The 15,884-nt window shown below is 40.7% G+C and overlaps 1 protein-coding gene across 5 annotated transcripts in view; it reads right to left on the bottom strand.

Moving 5' to 3' along the window:
• Nucleotides 1-15,884, bottom strand: part of ATF7IP (activating transcription factor 7 interacting protein) — a 331,366-nt gene that overhangs the window by 96,576 nt on the left and 218,906 nt on the right. For all 5 annotated transcript variants that reach the window (XM_029590341.1, XM_029590340.1, XM_029590343.1 and 2 more), the window contains 2 exons: nt 4,813-4,878; nt 4,089-4,162 (listed from right to left, as the gene is read on the bottom strand). In XM_029590341.1, coding sequence (XP_029446201.1) covers nt 4,089-4,162; nt 4,813-4,878 — 140 coding nt within the window. The remainder of the gene's footprint in view (nt 1-4,088; nt 4,163-4,812; nt 4,879-15,884) is intronic.

Here is a 15,884-nt window from a genome sequence, read left to right on the forward strand (position 1 = left end):
CAAACCCCGTGAAAACTATCAATCAGGCATTTCCGGACTCCAATGTGATTTAACTCATCACAATCAACACACATCACCATCAACATCATTGTTATTTACCTCTAACAACATTCGTTAGCCATATTTAACTAATCTTGTCCTTTCTTTTCCTTCTTCGCCAAGTTCTATTCTCCCTGTTACATGTAACTACCTTTTCCGCACCATAGTTCAAGTTTAAGTTTATTTCGCACTCCTGTTTTATGTGAACCAGCATGATGTGACTGTTGTCTCGAATGCCGGTATATAAAAAACCTAAATAAATAAATAAAATAAATAATAACGCTCATCACATGCAAATGCATGTTGATGAGGCTATTAGTCACCCGGGATACTGAAAGTAAAATGTGCATCCAATCCGCACATTTTACGCTCATAAATTAACGCCTGCCCAATTTATGAGCAACCCATGAAAGTGTATAGAAAAGCAGAAAATACTGCTTTTCTGTACACCCTCCGACTTAATATCCTAGCAATATTAAGTCTGAGGAACCAAAAAAGTGAAAAAAATAAAAATAAAAAAGTGTGCAGGCCGGTCCAGTTAGGAGAAGGGATGCTCAATTTTACTTATGTCTGTTTTCCTAATCGATTGCTGTCAGCAGGTTCAAAAACAGACGCTTCTAAAATTGAGCGTCGGTTTCCTGAACCCACTGACAGAGCTACTTCTGGGCCAAGGAGGCGCTAGGGGCACGTAGTCGTCCCTAGCACCTCCTTTTAGTGCGACCCCTCATTTAAATATAGGATCGTGCATCCAGGAGAGATGGCTGGGTGTGCTTCAGGAGAGCAGGCGCTCAACACAGAGCGCCCATTCTCCCGCGTTTCTTACAGAATTGGCCCGTTTGAGATCAAAGTTTTGAGCCAGGCTCCATCTGATGATGTCACCCATGTGTGAGGATCACCATGCTTGTCCTCTGAGAAACTGCAGAACTACCCTGTTAAAAAAAAACAAAAAACAAAGAAAACAAACATGAACCAAAAAAAAACTTTGTATAATAAAGCTAAGTCACTAGGGCCTGGAACTCACGGACTGTGCTTAAGCGACCACAACCAAAAATATGATATTCTATGTCAAGTTCTTCAGCTCCCAAGAATCTAATAGCTCAAACAAACATTTTAAAAAACTGCCCTTTCAATGAGGGCTGTGGATGAATACATAACATGCAACAAATATAAAGGATTAAAAAAAAAAGCAGGGTCAAGTAAAACAAGTTTTCTCACCTGTAAACAAGGTTCTCCATAGACAGCTGTATGAATTAGTCAGGATATGTGGGTGACATCTAACAGTGCAAACTGACCCATCTCTTCAACCTCAGTCAAGGTTTACTGAACATGTGCAGTGTTTCCCATGCACACACTGCCTCATGAGCCCCTCAGTGAATTTCAGATCTCAGCAATCTTTAGTGAAATAAAACATTCTCCAGGGAGGTGGGTGGGAAGTAAGCATGGCTAATTCACACTGCTATCTACGGTGAACCCAGTTTAAAAGGTAAGGAAACTTGCTTTCCTTGTTGACAAGCAGGGCAGAATTATCCATGAAATGTGGGGAATCCCAAACAGAGAGGCCACAGTGGTGCATTTAGAATGAGCAACCCAGCCCCACCAATGGAGAAGAGACTACTGGGTGAAAAGGTTTCACAAGACTGCTTGTCCAAAACTACAGTCATACAAACAGTAGTGGGATGTGATGATGAACACAGAGGACCAAGCAGCAACTTTGCAGATATCTTCAAATTGGAGTGGCCTTCACGTGAGCCACTTCAGATTGCCATGCCTCTCACTTGATAAGCTTTGATAGAGTCTGATCTGCAGACCAGCTACAGGTAAATTTTCAAAGGAGTTTTGTGCGTAAAGTAACATACTATCACAAGAATTTCCAAAAGCCATTTACATGTATAAAGAGCACTTATGCAAGTAAATTCTATCAACAATTCCATGGCATATATTGAAGAGATTTTCAAAATCCACTTACATGGGTAAAGTGAATTTACACATGTAAAACAGTTTTCTGCTTGTAAATGTTTTTGAAAATCAGGCCTTAAGTGTGTAATAGTGCGTAATGCAGTCAGCTAGCCATTTTTGACAGAGTTCTTTTGGCAACTGCTTCTCAGTCTGGGGCAATGTAATTAGTTGAGCTTTAAAACTGTGCTTTGGGGGGACATTGGCTTGCCAGTGCAATCCGTGCTTCCCTGCTGCAGTCCGAAGGAGGGCAAGGCAGCCTTTGTTGGCAGTGCAGCACTAGTGCTGACTTCATTGAGCACAACGAGAGAGCCTTCAAAAGTAATGGTCTAGTGGCACGCCACAGCCATATGCCTAAGGGGCACACTCCTTCATCCCGATTCTCTTTGAAGTTATAAGGAGGAAAAGAAAGGGGTGTATTATGACTCCCCCAATGGTGTTGACTTCGGTAAGGGGTTCTATGGACTCTTGTTCTTCATCTTGCTTCCTCGTTAGACTCTTCTTCTGGATCCTTAGCTACCTCTCTTAGCCAGGAGCGGACTGGGAGGGAATTGGCGGACACCCAATTTTGTCGCCATGAGTAAACTTGTGAAATCTATCCCCCCCCCCCCCCCGCGCGCGCACCGACCTGGATTTTATAATGTGTGCGCCAGAACACGCATGTTATAAAATCGTGCATCATGTGTGTGCACCGGGTAGTAAGGGGGCACTTTGATTTGGGGTAAGTTTTCGGGAGGTGGGTTGGGGTTAGGGGGGGTGGTGTTACAGACACATTCAGATGTATCCATTGTAAAATTGACATCATTAAAGAATTTTTGAACTTATACATTTATGATGAAAAGGAATTGATTTGTACAATGCATCTAGTAAAGACTGCAGTGTACAAATAGACTCCTCTTTTAGAATTTTCATCAATTATTGTAAGGTCAAAAATTCTCTAAGATGTCAATTTTTCAATGGATACCTCAAAGTGTCTGTAACACCACCCCTCTAACCCAATCCACCTCCCGAAAACTCAACCCAAATCAAAGTGCTCCCTTACAATAGTCCATATATATAGAGTATCAGACTGAGCCCTATAAACAGTCTCTCTCTCCTGATATTCACCAGACTCCTGCACCTAATGAGGAGTTGTAGCAAAGTGGCATCCATAAGATATGTGCATACAGCTACAGACACGTGCTCGTGAAGAGTATTTTATAACTTATGCGCTTAGATTATAAAATAGCGCGGCGAAATATGCATGTTTACAGGCGCATATGCGACCTTTTTAAAATCTACCCTTTACTTTGTACTCACATATTGGAAAAAGGCATCGAGTCTAACACCAATAGTAAGAATTCTATTTCAAACAGGAAAATAAATTTTAAAAAATTATCTAATAAAATATAAATGATGGAGGTTTTTTAGTCCTATGATTGTAAGATTTTGTGACCAGCTGTTTTTTTGTATAGCAAATAGGCAAAAATAAGTATCTGAGGTCTTTTCCTCCATTTTTGGAAAAAAATGCACTATTGAAGTGTATTTCTATTTTTTTGGCTTGTAACAGATGCCACCGGTCTCGTCAGGGATAGAAAAGTGTTATCTGAAAACAAGGCAATTTTATGTTTTTGCCTTGCTGTCACGACTTTAATCTGAGGGTACTGATATGATCTAAAGTTTGCATTAATGTAAAAGATATTTTAAGCATATTTTAGGGTTGGGCAGTTTTTATAGTATCATTCCTGTTTAATGGCATAAGCCATATGCTTTGAAAGTATTTCAATGTTGTAAAGCACTTTGGGAATAATTTATGGTAAGGTGGGTAATAAATACAAATGATGAGGTTGGGTGGCCAATTCTGTCCTTAAGAGACACAAAACAGGTCTATTTTTCAGGATATCCATAATGAATATGTATGAAATAGATTTGCATACAATGGAGGCAGTGCATGTAAATCTCTCATATGCAAATTCATTATTAACAGCCTGAAAACCAGGTCTGTTTGTGGCTCTTGAAGACCAGAGTTGGCCACCCCTAACAAAATCCAAGGCTAAAAGCCAGGAGAGCTCCTGCACTAGAAAGTCAAAAAAGTAAGTTTTACATTTATTTCTTACCGATATGTCAAGTTGCTGTTAGCATTAGCATCGCTGACAGGTTTCCCAGGAGATGCAGGTGGATTTGCTGGCGTCTGCACACAAAAATGAGATAATAGCACTTTCAGAAATCTTGTTTACACTGTGTATACAATCACAACTTCCCCAGTGATCATTTATTGTGTCTGGGAGCCAAAGTGTCATGGGTAACCTGGGAACCAAGGCTTCTGTTGTAACACCTTAACTTTAAAAGAAAAATATGAAAATATCTGTAAAAATTCAGAAAATAAATTTTAGAATGACATTTGAAAAATGGAAGTGTGGGTCTGTGGTGTACATTACAAGGTATGACAAGTTTTGAGAGTCCTCATTTGTCTGCAAAATACCAACCTGAAAAAGGTAAGGTTACATCAAATCCTTAAAATTTCTACTACATATACAAGAGGTCTATGATTCAGCAATAAAATTGTCAATGTTTAATCATGACAGCCATAAATTGATAAATGTATATACCTTATTAATGTTCCCAACCTCATTGGTCTAAGGTTTTGCCATTACATTCAAGCTTCTTCATTAAGGATGTCCTGAAAACCCTGGAGGACCAGAAGTTTTCCAACCCTGGAATAGGGCTTTAATTCTGAAGGGGAATATTCTACCATGAACTTCCCAAGTTTCACAGCTTCTTGCACTGTTACAATCTGCTCTGAAGGAGGAATACGAAAACAGTGCAAGCCCTAGTATATACCTCCTGTCTTTTCTTCAGATCTTCCTTGGCTGCTCCAAAACGTTTTGATAACCGGGCAATTTTAGCCTGAAGCAAAAATAAAAATGTCATTAATGTAAAATAAAAGGAAAACATTACATGAACTCTCAACCAAACATTAATTCATGGCAAACCTATGACAGGAAAATCCAATCTTTTAATAGTCCCTGATATTAGGAAGGCTAAATAATAAATCAACTAATCATAATTTAGCATTTAAAAACATTCCAATAAGCTCCATCTTAAATGCTGCCTTATGACATTCACAATGTTTTACCAAGATTCCTTTTTATTTTGACCTAGCAGTTTCCTCTTTCGTTGGGCTGACAGTTCAATGAAAACTGGCCCTTGTTAGGTTACAGCATCATAAACCGTCATTTGCAACTTCCTTGAGTAAAAAATTAGACGGTAACTTTGAAATAGTTGATAGCATGCACATGTAGTCGTGTTTGCCAGCTCGTGTCTAGAGACATGTCCATTTTATAACATTCATGCGTATATGCGCACATAGAATAAAATAGGCTGAACATGCACACAAGTGCATGAAATTTCAAGTGGACACATGCATGTGCGTGCAAATTCCGCTTCTACTGCGTACATGGGGGAATATTAGTAGACACGTGCGCCAACACAATTACCAGTTTTCCCAGTTCGCCCAGGCAAGGGATTCAACTTCCAAACCCCTAGGCTTCAATACCTTATTTTCCTCGTTAGCCCCAACCCTTAAAACCCTGCTAATGTGCCTAGAATTTTTAATTTTATGACTTACACACCATCCATAGCAGAAGTAAAGTTACGCAGCAGGAGACCCCAGTGTGCACATGTTCACAAACGTTTACGCGCTGGTTTTGTTGAAAAATCCAGAAATGCCCATGCCCCTGCCCCTTTTTAAAAAAAAAAAAAAAAAATCTTGGAAATGTAGCGGGAGATACGCGTATTCTCAGGTGCCTTTTAAAATCCACTAGGTGAACGCTGGCCTGACATGTGCGTGTCTCTCCCAGTTTTGGCGCATGCCGGGCTTTTAAAATTCACCTGTTACTGCATATCCCCAATCTGAAATCACCAGTTCTACATGAAAGCAGACATTTTCACTGCTTGTTATACAAGTATCGTCTCTGACAGGCACAATACCACTTTTCTACTGAATTCACCCAAACCCTGATATAAAAGTCTCCTGTCTTGCAATGAACAAGCTTTCACCCAAAATACCCCGGGACTTAGGCTCGGCGCACGCAGGGGGGGGGGGCGTGTTTAAAAGGGTTACGCGCATAAGTTATGCGCGTAACCCTTTTAAAGTCCGGTCCTTATCTTTGTCGTAATGATCTCTTCTTCCTCGGTCTTTCTTCTTCTCAGACTCTTTTTCCTACTACCTCTCTCTCTACCAAAGCAAAAAAATGAAAACAATCTGACTCCCTTCATCGTCCAATCTTCCACAGACTAATGTATGAAAGGTTCCTTCAGTGCATGTCTTCGTCCGACTTGCTGGGAACTGTTTTACTAATTTAAAAATAAAAATTAATGTAGTCCTATTTATGAAGAAAGAAAAGTAGGGTGCTATGGCTAATCCTACCCTTATTCACTCTTAAATGTGCACTTTTTTTTTTTTTTTTTAAATAAATTAGCTACCTTTTGCAGCACATCAAGTGGTCTGGAGTCTGGCAAGGTTGTTACTATATATCTCATCTCAGCAACATTTTACAGGTATTTCTGAATACAAAGATATGATTCACTCCTCTCTTTATAGTGGATCAGAGTCAATGACAAGTCGTAATTCTGTGTTCTCGGTATTTTAACCAATTTTTATCATTCAAGCTCATTCTCACAGACACCCCCTTGATTAAGCTGTATAATCTCTGCATAAGAGCTTCAATCTTTTTTTTTTTTTTTTTTTATTAGCCTTTGCCTTATCTTGCCAGATTACAGTGCTTAAATCCACTCACACATTCCACTTATGCACTCATGTTTATGTTTTTATTGTTCTTTCTCCTTAGATTAGAATATTGTTATTTTCTGGGGCATATGGGAGAGAGAACTGAGACAGTACTATTACCTTGTTCAACTGCAGCCCCTGGTCTGATTAAATTCTAATCTGCCTTTAGCTTTTGCGGACTTCTCTAGATTCCTGTTTGTGATGCCAATCCTTTAACCCCCTCCCCCCCCCCCCCCCCCACACCACCACCCCCTTTGTGGCAAGACTACCCTCCTGCTGTCGGTGGCTAAGGTGTAATAATAAAACACTAGATGTTATCACAAAGGGGCCAGCTAAGAGGAATACTTTTTCAATCAGGACACCTTACCAGGACTAAAGGGAATTACCTACTTGAGCAGTCCCTCGGAGGTAAAGGGGAAAGGCAGATTTTTTTTTTTTATAACCAGTGGTCTCCCTAATTAAAGAACACATCTAGATGGAAACTGCTTTCCCATCACAATAATTCATTAAGAAAACTTCACAATCATCTCTCTCATCTATCAACTTAGCTCTCCCTCTTTGCTGTGATAGAGATATAATATAAAATCATAAGAAGGTAGTCTTCCTCTATTCATCTGAATGGGCCTTTGTATACTTTCATCCAGTGACTCCATCTTCAATATTATACATCTTCAATATTATACTCCACAATTCCTGAATTTTCTACTTCCACAGATAAATCTAAATTTTCCTGAGATATTTCTCTCAAATACCAATTTTTATTAGGTGTTTCATTCTCAGTTTCCTCTGAAGTAATCAATGGTTCTTTTGATCATCAAAATTTTCAGATTCTGTTTTTGCCTGGTAATGTTCTATGGACAATTTGGGATATAAAAACAATTTTAGGTTGTTTTTAATGGAAAACTTATCTGTCTATAGATTTAATTTTTAAAACTGGTTTGGGTGGGCTAATATACGAGAACTACTTCATAAGGGTATATTTCTCATGTTTCAGCTATCTTTCCACCTCCTTTTCGTTCAAATTTCTACAAGAGTACTCTGTCCCCTATAATTATTATTGATCCTCTCGACGTCCTGTCAAAATGTTTTTTTTTGTTTTGAAAATGATGAGAAGTTGTCCTTTGTGAGAATTTCTGTTGCTGCTGCTCAATCCACGGATCTAGACCAGGTGGTGTTTCTTCCATTGTAGTTGGCAACTCATAAGTTAACCGGGCATCTCTGCCAAAAAGTAAATAGTACAGAGAGTAACTGGTGGAACTATGCATTCATCCATTATATGCCATCACTAATTCAGGAAGGAAATCTGCCCCCCCCCCTTTTTTTTTTTAAGTTCAGTCAAGGTCAGAAACAGGTCATGCATTGTGTGGTTGAATCTTTCACACTGTGCATTTCCCGCCAGATGCTAAGGTACTGTCCAGCTCTTAGGCATATTGTAGAGTTAGCATAATTCTTTCATCACGGTAGACTCAAAATTGTGTCCCTGATCAGAATGTGGGACATCCATAATAGTTTATCCATTTCAGTACGATTTCCTTAGCGGTGGTCACTGCTGTCTTATTTCTAGTTAGCACTGTAATCGTGAACCTAATGATCAGTCATAACTAGTACATTTTTCATCCCATTGAAACTGGGTTCTAAAACAGTAAAGTCAATGGCTAAGACTTCTAGGGGATACGTCACCTGTCAATGGCTAATTTCTGCCTTCTCCCTGGGAAACAAATCTGTGACAAATATGCAACGCTCACATTTATGGATCCACTGTTGGACATCAATATTCATACTCTGCCAGTAGTATAGCATGTAAAGGGTTTTTTTTAATGTCGCTTCCTTCCCCAGATGACCTGAATAATCATGTTTAGATTGCATAACTATTTTGTAGAGTTGCTGGTACAATAAACTAATAGATGTCTCGGTTGTCTCTAGGTTCCTGTAAATGGTGATACCATAAGCCATTTTTGTTCAGTAATTGTTTCTTTGGCTCCACAACGTTTTCTGATTTCTGGTCCAGTTTGTTATGTCTGGACCAGAAATCATTTTTATCTTTAGCAGTCAGTATCAGAGCTAGAACTAGTCTTGTTTCTGTAGTTGATGTAATGTGTATTTTGAATGTTCTGTGAACACTGATTGAATTGCACTCTGTATTGTTTTAACCATAGCATCTGATGGGTTTTCTTTTTCCCATAAATATTTTTGCACCTGAGTTGGATTAATTAGAAAATTTTTCCTCATCTGGCCTCTTGGATTCATCTTGTTCAGGCAATTTTGGGAGGCCGTCTGCTACGCTATTTTGCCTTCCCGGTTTATAGCATATCAAAAAAGTTAGTTTGGCCAATTGGGCTATCCACTACTGTTCCACGGCCTGTACATTAGCCGTTTCGAGGTACTTTATAGGGTTGTGGTCCATGTGCACAGTTTATACATGAGGTAATCTTTGTATTTTTCAGTGGCCACCCATTTGAGTGTGAGAAGCTCTAATTTAAATGCGCTATACTTTTTTTTTTTTATCATTACACTTTGATTTTCTCAGGCCTGTAGTCGCATATACAACAGCCCTTTCATGACTATCTTGTAGGTGACTAAGCACAACACCTAGCCCTTTAAAGCTTGCACCTGATATTAGAATGAACAGAAGCTCAAATCTAGAAAACATCAATCCTGGAGCAGTAGTTAATTTTAATTTTTCTATTAAGGTCTCAAAAGCTTGTTGTCAATCTGGTGTCCATTCAAAAGGCTTAGGTTTCATATTTTTCTTAGTTTTCCCCTTTAGTTGGTGTAGGGCTGACGTAATCTGTGCGAAGCCCAGAACAAAGTGTCGATAACTTGAAAACCCCATAAATCCATGAAGTTCAGTTACAGTTTTGAGAGGTTGCCAACTCTTTAATGCCTTGATTTTTATTGGAATCTATCACAACTCCCTTCTCCGATACGATGTGTTCAAGATAATTCACGTCTTTGAATAGTAATTTATATTTTGTGGGTTTTAACTTTAGACCACACTCCGAAAGTCTCTGAAACACTTTGTCTAGCCTTTTGAGATGGCTTGAAAAATCTTTGGAGAAAACTAAGATATCGTACAAGTATAAGAGCATGATGACAAAGAGGTAATTGTTCAAGGCAAGTTCCATCAGCCTTTGGAATGTTGCGGGAGCATTACATAAGCCAAATCGCATTCTCGTACATTCATAGAGGTCTTGGTCATGTGGTCTTTCCTTGGTCTTGTATCTCCATTGCCACCTAATAAATATCCAGCCGTCAAATCAAGTGAGGAGAATAGCATAGCTTCGCAAAGCACATCCAGCGACTTGTCTATGCATGGGACTGGATATGCGTCTTTGGTAGTGACTTGGTTTAGCTTTCAGAAATCACAGCAAAACCTTATTGACCCATTTTTCTTTTGGATTATTACTGGCGGCGAAGCTCAAGGACTCTTACTTTCCTTCAGAGTCCCTTGAGAAACTAGATCATGATTTCCTCATAAACGGCAATTCCGTTGTTTGATTGGTGCAATATCTCTGGTATGTGTTCCATGTTTAATTAGATCTATATAGCCTATATCAATGTCGAATGTAGAAAAGATGTTCTATTTTGTAAATAGTTCTTTGAAGATATTAGACCACTGTACCTTTACAAGCATTACTGACATTTCTACTGATATGACATCGGCTTTCATTGGTTGTACCTTCATTACATTTCCCTCTATGTGAAATTTAATTGGTTCCATTGTGTATTTCTGTAGGCCTGATTACTTGTACAATTAATGCCCAGATCCAGAATTGCAGGGCTTTTCTCCCAGCATTAATCAGATGAACCAACACTCTCTCTCTTGGGTGCTATTAACGTATTTGCCACCAATACATTCATGGGAAGGCTTTCCAGATGAGTTTTGGTGATCATTACTTTCTCCATCATAGTTTGTTGCAGCTGTACACATGTTCCTATTCGGAAAACTTCTGCTAATGGTGGTAATTTAATTCTCTTTGGTCCTTTTTACAAAGCCGATTCCCTACATGTTCTGCTGCTGAAACTTTTTCCATATTTTTAGTAAATTTGGTATCTGTGTTTGAGTCTGCCACATTCTTAGTTAAATTCAAGTCTTGCAAGATGTTCATCCCAGTATGCCAGGGACTGTCTATTCCCGATGAATGCACTAATGCATTATGGGGGACCACAAATATGCATCTCTGTTTTATTATTTGACCTAGATAATGCATGTCCACATCCATACATCCCAACATAGGTACGGTCAATCCATTTGCTGTTGTCAATTTTACCCAGCTCGCATCTTCTAGATAACACTTTTCAAAATTATTTCAGAAATGTGCATCTGTAACTGTAGTCTGACCCCATGTTTACATAGCATTTTGTTTTCACTAATCCGATTATGTCTAAAACAGGACTCTTCCCAAACGCTCGCTTCTTTTTCTGTTCCAATTCTGTTAAAGTGTTTTTTTCTGATTGTAACCTTACCATTGAAGTTGTTGGAACCTCCTCTGTGGTCATTTTAGTTTGCAGCTGTGACTGCTGTGGCAATGTGTTTCTGTAACCCTCATGCATAATGGGTTTCTTTTCTGGTAACTGAGTTACCTTTCGCTTTCACAATCCCTGGAAAAATGACCAGGCTCCTGGTATCTGTAGCATATTATCTCGCCCCTATCATTCTGGGATGATGAAAATCTTCTCCCTGGGTATCACTCGTTGTACCTTTCATTAGGACTCCTGGGAGGATATTTTTCTTTATAGGTGTAAAGGTTATATAGTATCATAAAACTACTGAATGATTGTTATTGCTGTTGCTCCCACTTCTCATCTCTGCAGCATTTTGCCTTGTCTCCTACATAGGCTTATCACCATATGGCTTAAGTTTTCAACGTCTGAAGATGGCTCACCTGCAGTAGCTCTTACTGTAACTTCGTTCCTTTCCCAAACCAATAATTTAGGGGTTGTTTCCTCTGCAGTATAACCTTTTTTCTGCGCTGACCACAAAATCGCTAGTCTCATTACGTCTGGGAATATTTTTTTCTGGGTGTCTGAACAAATTTTTCCGGCTTTCCTAACTGAGACTACTATCCCTCAAGCCAAGAGCAAATCTCTTTCAACATTTTGTGTGTAATCTGGTATACAAAATGGGTCTCTGGCTAATGCCCTATTTAACCTCTCTTGTAAGCTATATGCATATGTATGAAGGTCTTCTCCTGAAGCCCGTCTTCTGTCGTGGAATTCTTTAACTTTTACACTAGCTGGTACTTGGTCTCCGTAGATTTCCTGTAGTAGGCAAAATAGTTCTACATTCTTTGGTCTAGGTTTAGCGTACTTAATAGTATTTCTGGCTTATCCCAGCAGATGATCCTTTACAAATTCAAGGTGGTCCGATTCTGGTAAATTTAGCTGCCCAAGTCTGCTCTATCCAATCTTCTACAATTATGTCAACTGGCTTCTTTGGAAGATCTAAAAAAATCCAGAATCTTTTCTTTGAGCATATACACAAAAGCACTGAACCTTGCTCCTTCCATGTGTCCTAGTTTCACACTGTTCCCGTGTTTGCCTTATTATTTCGTCTTGATGCCATATCCTCTCTTTTTGCTCATCAAGACGCTCCTGCATCTCTGTCATCATGGCCCTCCAATCTTAACTCATTCTTTTTCTATTTTCTTCTAGGAGTAAAGACTACTCACAAAATAGAACCTAGAGGAGGATAAAAGAAAACTGATACCTGGGGAAACAATATGTTAAGAAACATAGGGGACCTTATTGCATTAGACCTTTGCTAACTGATTACATCTGTATGTACATGCATTTATTGTAAGCTGTTATAATTTCCAATAAAACTGTTAATGGCAAAAAAAAGAAACATAGGGGTACTTGCCAAAGATATTTAACTGATTAAAACAAAATTTAACAGGTAAATCCTGTTTGTGACTGCCAACTGTTTAACTCCCCCCCCCCCCCCCCCCCCCTTTGTGGCATGACTACCCTCCTGCTGTCGGTGGCTGAGGTGTAATAAATAGGTTTTCAGTTGTTTCTAATGTGGCATCACTAGATGTTATCGCAAAGGGGGCAGCTAAGAGGAATACTTTCCTTTCAATCAGGTATCCCTCTGACATCAGTGAGCAGGCCCGGCATCCTAGATACTGTGCTGGGGCAAGGCCCCGACACTAATCTCTCCAATTTTTTTTTTTTAAATCATGGTGGTGGAGTCAGATTCGGTACTCACCAAATCCTGGGTTTCAGCTGGAGTCTGCTGCAGCACTCACACTGGACTGATCGAGGGCAGGAGTGGCTTCATCTTGGCCGGTCGGATACATAGGCAGGAGGCAATAGCCAGCACATCGGGTCCAGAAAAACAGCTTGGCGTGGAAGGACACTGCCAGCAGTGGTGGCAATCGTTTATACCATCTACTGCCGCCGGGTGACTGATTCCTTCCTCACTCTGTCTTCCCATTGGTGGCTCCAGCGGCAGTGGCAGGGAGTGAGCTGCAGGCCCCGGGCCTTGGTGGCACTCCGACACCACTCTTTTTGGTCCCTTCTTTTTGCGAGAATCAGCTCCTCTTTTGCCTGCCGTCTTTTTCCTTTTCCTTCATAGCCCTTTTCATCTGGCTCTTTCTCCTGCATGACATTCATGGCGGCCCCAATCATATTTGTGGCAGATACGGGCATTGAGAGCAATCGCGGCAGCCTCTTTCTTCCAGCCCCGGATCTCCCTTTGGTGGCAGCAACAGCAGCGTCAGTAGCAAGCCTAGGCCACACCGCTGCTCATCTCTTCTCAGCCCCTCCTCTTTTTTTAAAATTGTGGAAGTCCGGCACAACAATGGGGCTTCCCTCAGGCCCTCTTTCCCATTATTTTTTTCTTTTTTTTTCTCTCGGCACTCTTCTTTCTTCATCGGCCTCACTCATAGCAGTACACAACTTCCAGACCTGGCCTTGTTGCGAATGACTTTGTCTTCACTCTCCCGAGGCCTTTAGCACGTTTGCTTAGAAGTTGTCGCAGTCACCAACTCTCTCTTTGCTGCCTTTCATTGTGGTACTGCCCAGCCATCTTCCCTCAGTCCTTTTTTATTTTTTTTAATCCTCAGTCCAGCTCCGGAACACATATTTATTAATTATTTAAATACCTATCTATTAGGGTACCTATACCCCTATTACACTATCAAAGGAACGGGAGGATAACAGTAGTAAATGGTGGAAGATAACGAACAATTGGTTCATCCGGTATGTCCAGTTGTCTTCTGCTTATTCTTAAGATATATAAGAAATTAACTTTAAAACTGTTTCTATCCAAAAGGGATCTCTTGTTTTGGAAGCAAAAGTTTAAGTTCTTTTTCGATGTGAATAAAATTAATTCATGCAAAAAAGGAAGAGATTTCTTGGTCTACACCAGGTGATTTCTTTAACTGGAGTGGAATTTCAGTTGAAATTCCCTTATAAGTGCCCAAAATCCCACTTAGGGGAGCAGTATAGCAGAGTTGCTTACCTGTAACAGGTGTTCTCCCAGGACAGCAGGATGTAGTCCTCACATGTGGGTGACATCATCAGACGGAGCTCTGGTTCGGAAAACGTCTGTCAAAGTTTCTAGAACTTTTGACTGGCACACTGAGCATGCCCAGCATGCCATAATCCCTGCAGCCACAGGGCTTTCCCTTCAGTCTTGTTTGTAGCAAAAGGTGTGAGTGAAAAATAAAATAAAATGTTTCAGACCCAACTCTGCGGGGTGGCAGGTGGGTTTCGTGAGGACTACATCCTGCTGTCCTGGGAGAACACCTGTTACAGGTAAGCAACTCTGCTTTCTCCCAGGACAAGCAGGATGGTAGTCCTCCTCACATGTGGGTGATTAGCAAGCTACAGGCTGACTCATATTTATTTGGACCAAACAGCTTACAACTTGTGCAACAGGCACAACAACTGGTGTACTATTGGTAGAAATAAGGCAGCCTAAAAATCACAGCAGATTGATGTGGAAGGAGGTGGGATTATACTGGAAATAAGTTCTTCAAGATGGATTGGCCAAAGGCAGAGTCTTGACATCCTTCCTTGTCCAGGCAGTAATGAGCTGCAAGTGTGTGAAGAGAGCTCCATGTCGCTTTACAGATCTCAGCAATGGGTACTGAACGATAGTGTGCTACTGAGGTTGCCATGGCTCTTACTGAGTGTGCTTTCACTCGTCCCTGGAGAGGAAGGCCTGCTTTTTCATAGCAGAATTCGATACTGTCTGCAAGCCAGTTGGAGAGTTTGTTTGCCCACTGCAACTCCCGGTTTGTTTTTATCAAAAGAAACAAAAAGAGTTGGGTGGATTTCCTATGGACTGAGGTGCGGTCTAGGTAAAATGCAAGTGCGTGTTTATAGTCCAAGGAATGTAGAACTCTCTCGCCCTGGTGAGAGTGAGGCCTTGGGAAAAAGGTGGGCAAGACTATGGACCGATTCAGGTGAAAGTCAGTAACCACCTTGGGAAGGAATTTAGGGTGAGTAAGCAGGACCACTCTGTCATGTAGGAACCTTGTATAGGGTGAATATGTGACAACTGCTTGTAACTCACTAACTCTTCGAGCAGATGTAATGGCTACTAGGAAGAGAACTTTCCATGTAAGAAGTTTAACATCGCAGGAGTGCAAAGGCTCAAACGGGGAGCGCATGAGCCTTGTAAGTACTATATTTAGGTCCCATTCAGTGACTGATGGCCGCAGAGGGGGCTTAAGTTGTAGAAGGCCCCTCATGAAGCGATTCACAAGGGGTTGCGCTGTTACAGGGGCATCCCCTACTCCCTTGTGGTGCGCTGAGATGGCACTGAGGTGTACCCTTACCGAGGAAGTCTGGAGACCAGACTCTGAAAGGTGCCAGAGATAGTCTAACAGAGATGGAGTGGGGCAAGAAAAAGGGTCTGTACCTTTTTGTGTGCATCAGATGGTAAATCTATTCCACTTAGAATGATAGGATTTATGTGTGGAAGGCTTTCGTGATGGTACAAGCAGTTGAGAAGGATTAGGTGAAGATTGAATGGTTGCAGGATCAAGCTTTCAACATCCAGGCTGTGAGGGATAGGGTTTGAAGGTTCGGATGGCGTACATGCCTTGGTTCCAAGTTATGAGAGCGGGTGCTGTGCCCAGGCGAATGGGTTGTCTGATCGAGAGGTCGA

This window comes from Rhinatrema bivittatum, chromosome 2 (genome assembly GCF_901001135.1).
Source record: "Rhinatrema bivittatum chromosome 2, aRhiBiv1.1, whole genome shotgun sequence".
In the NCBI taxonomy this organism is placed as follows: Eukaryota; Metazoa; Chordata; class Amphibia; order Gymnophiona; family Rhinatrematidae; genus Rhinatrema; species Rhinatrema bivittatum.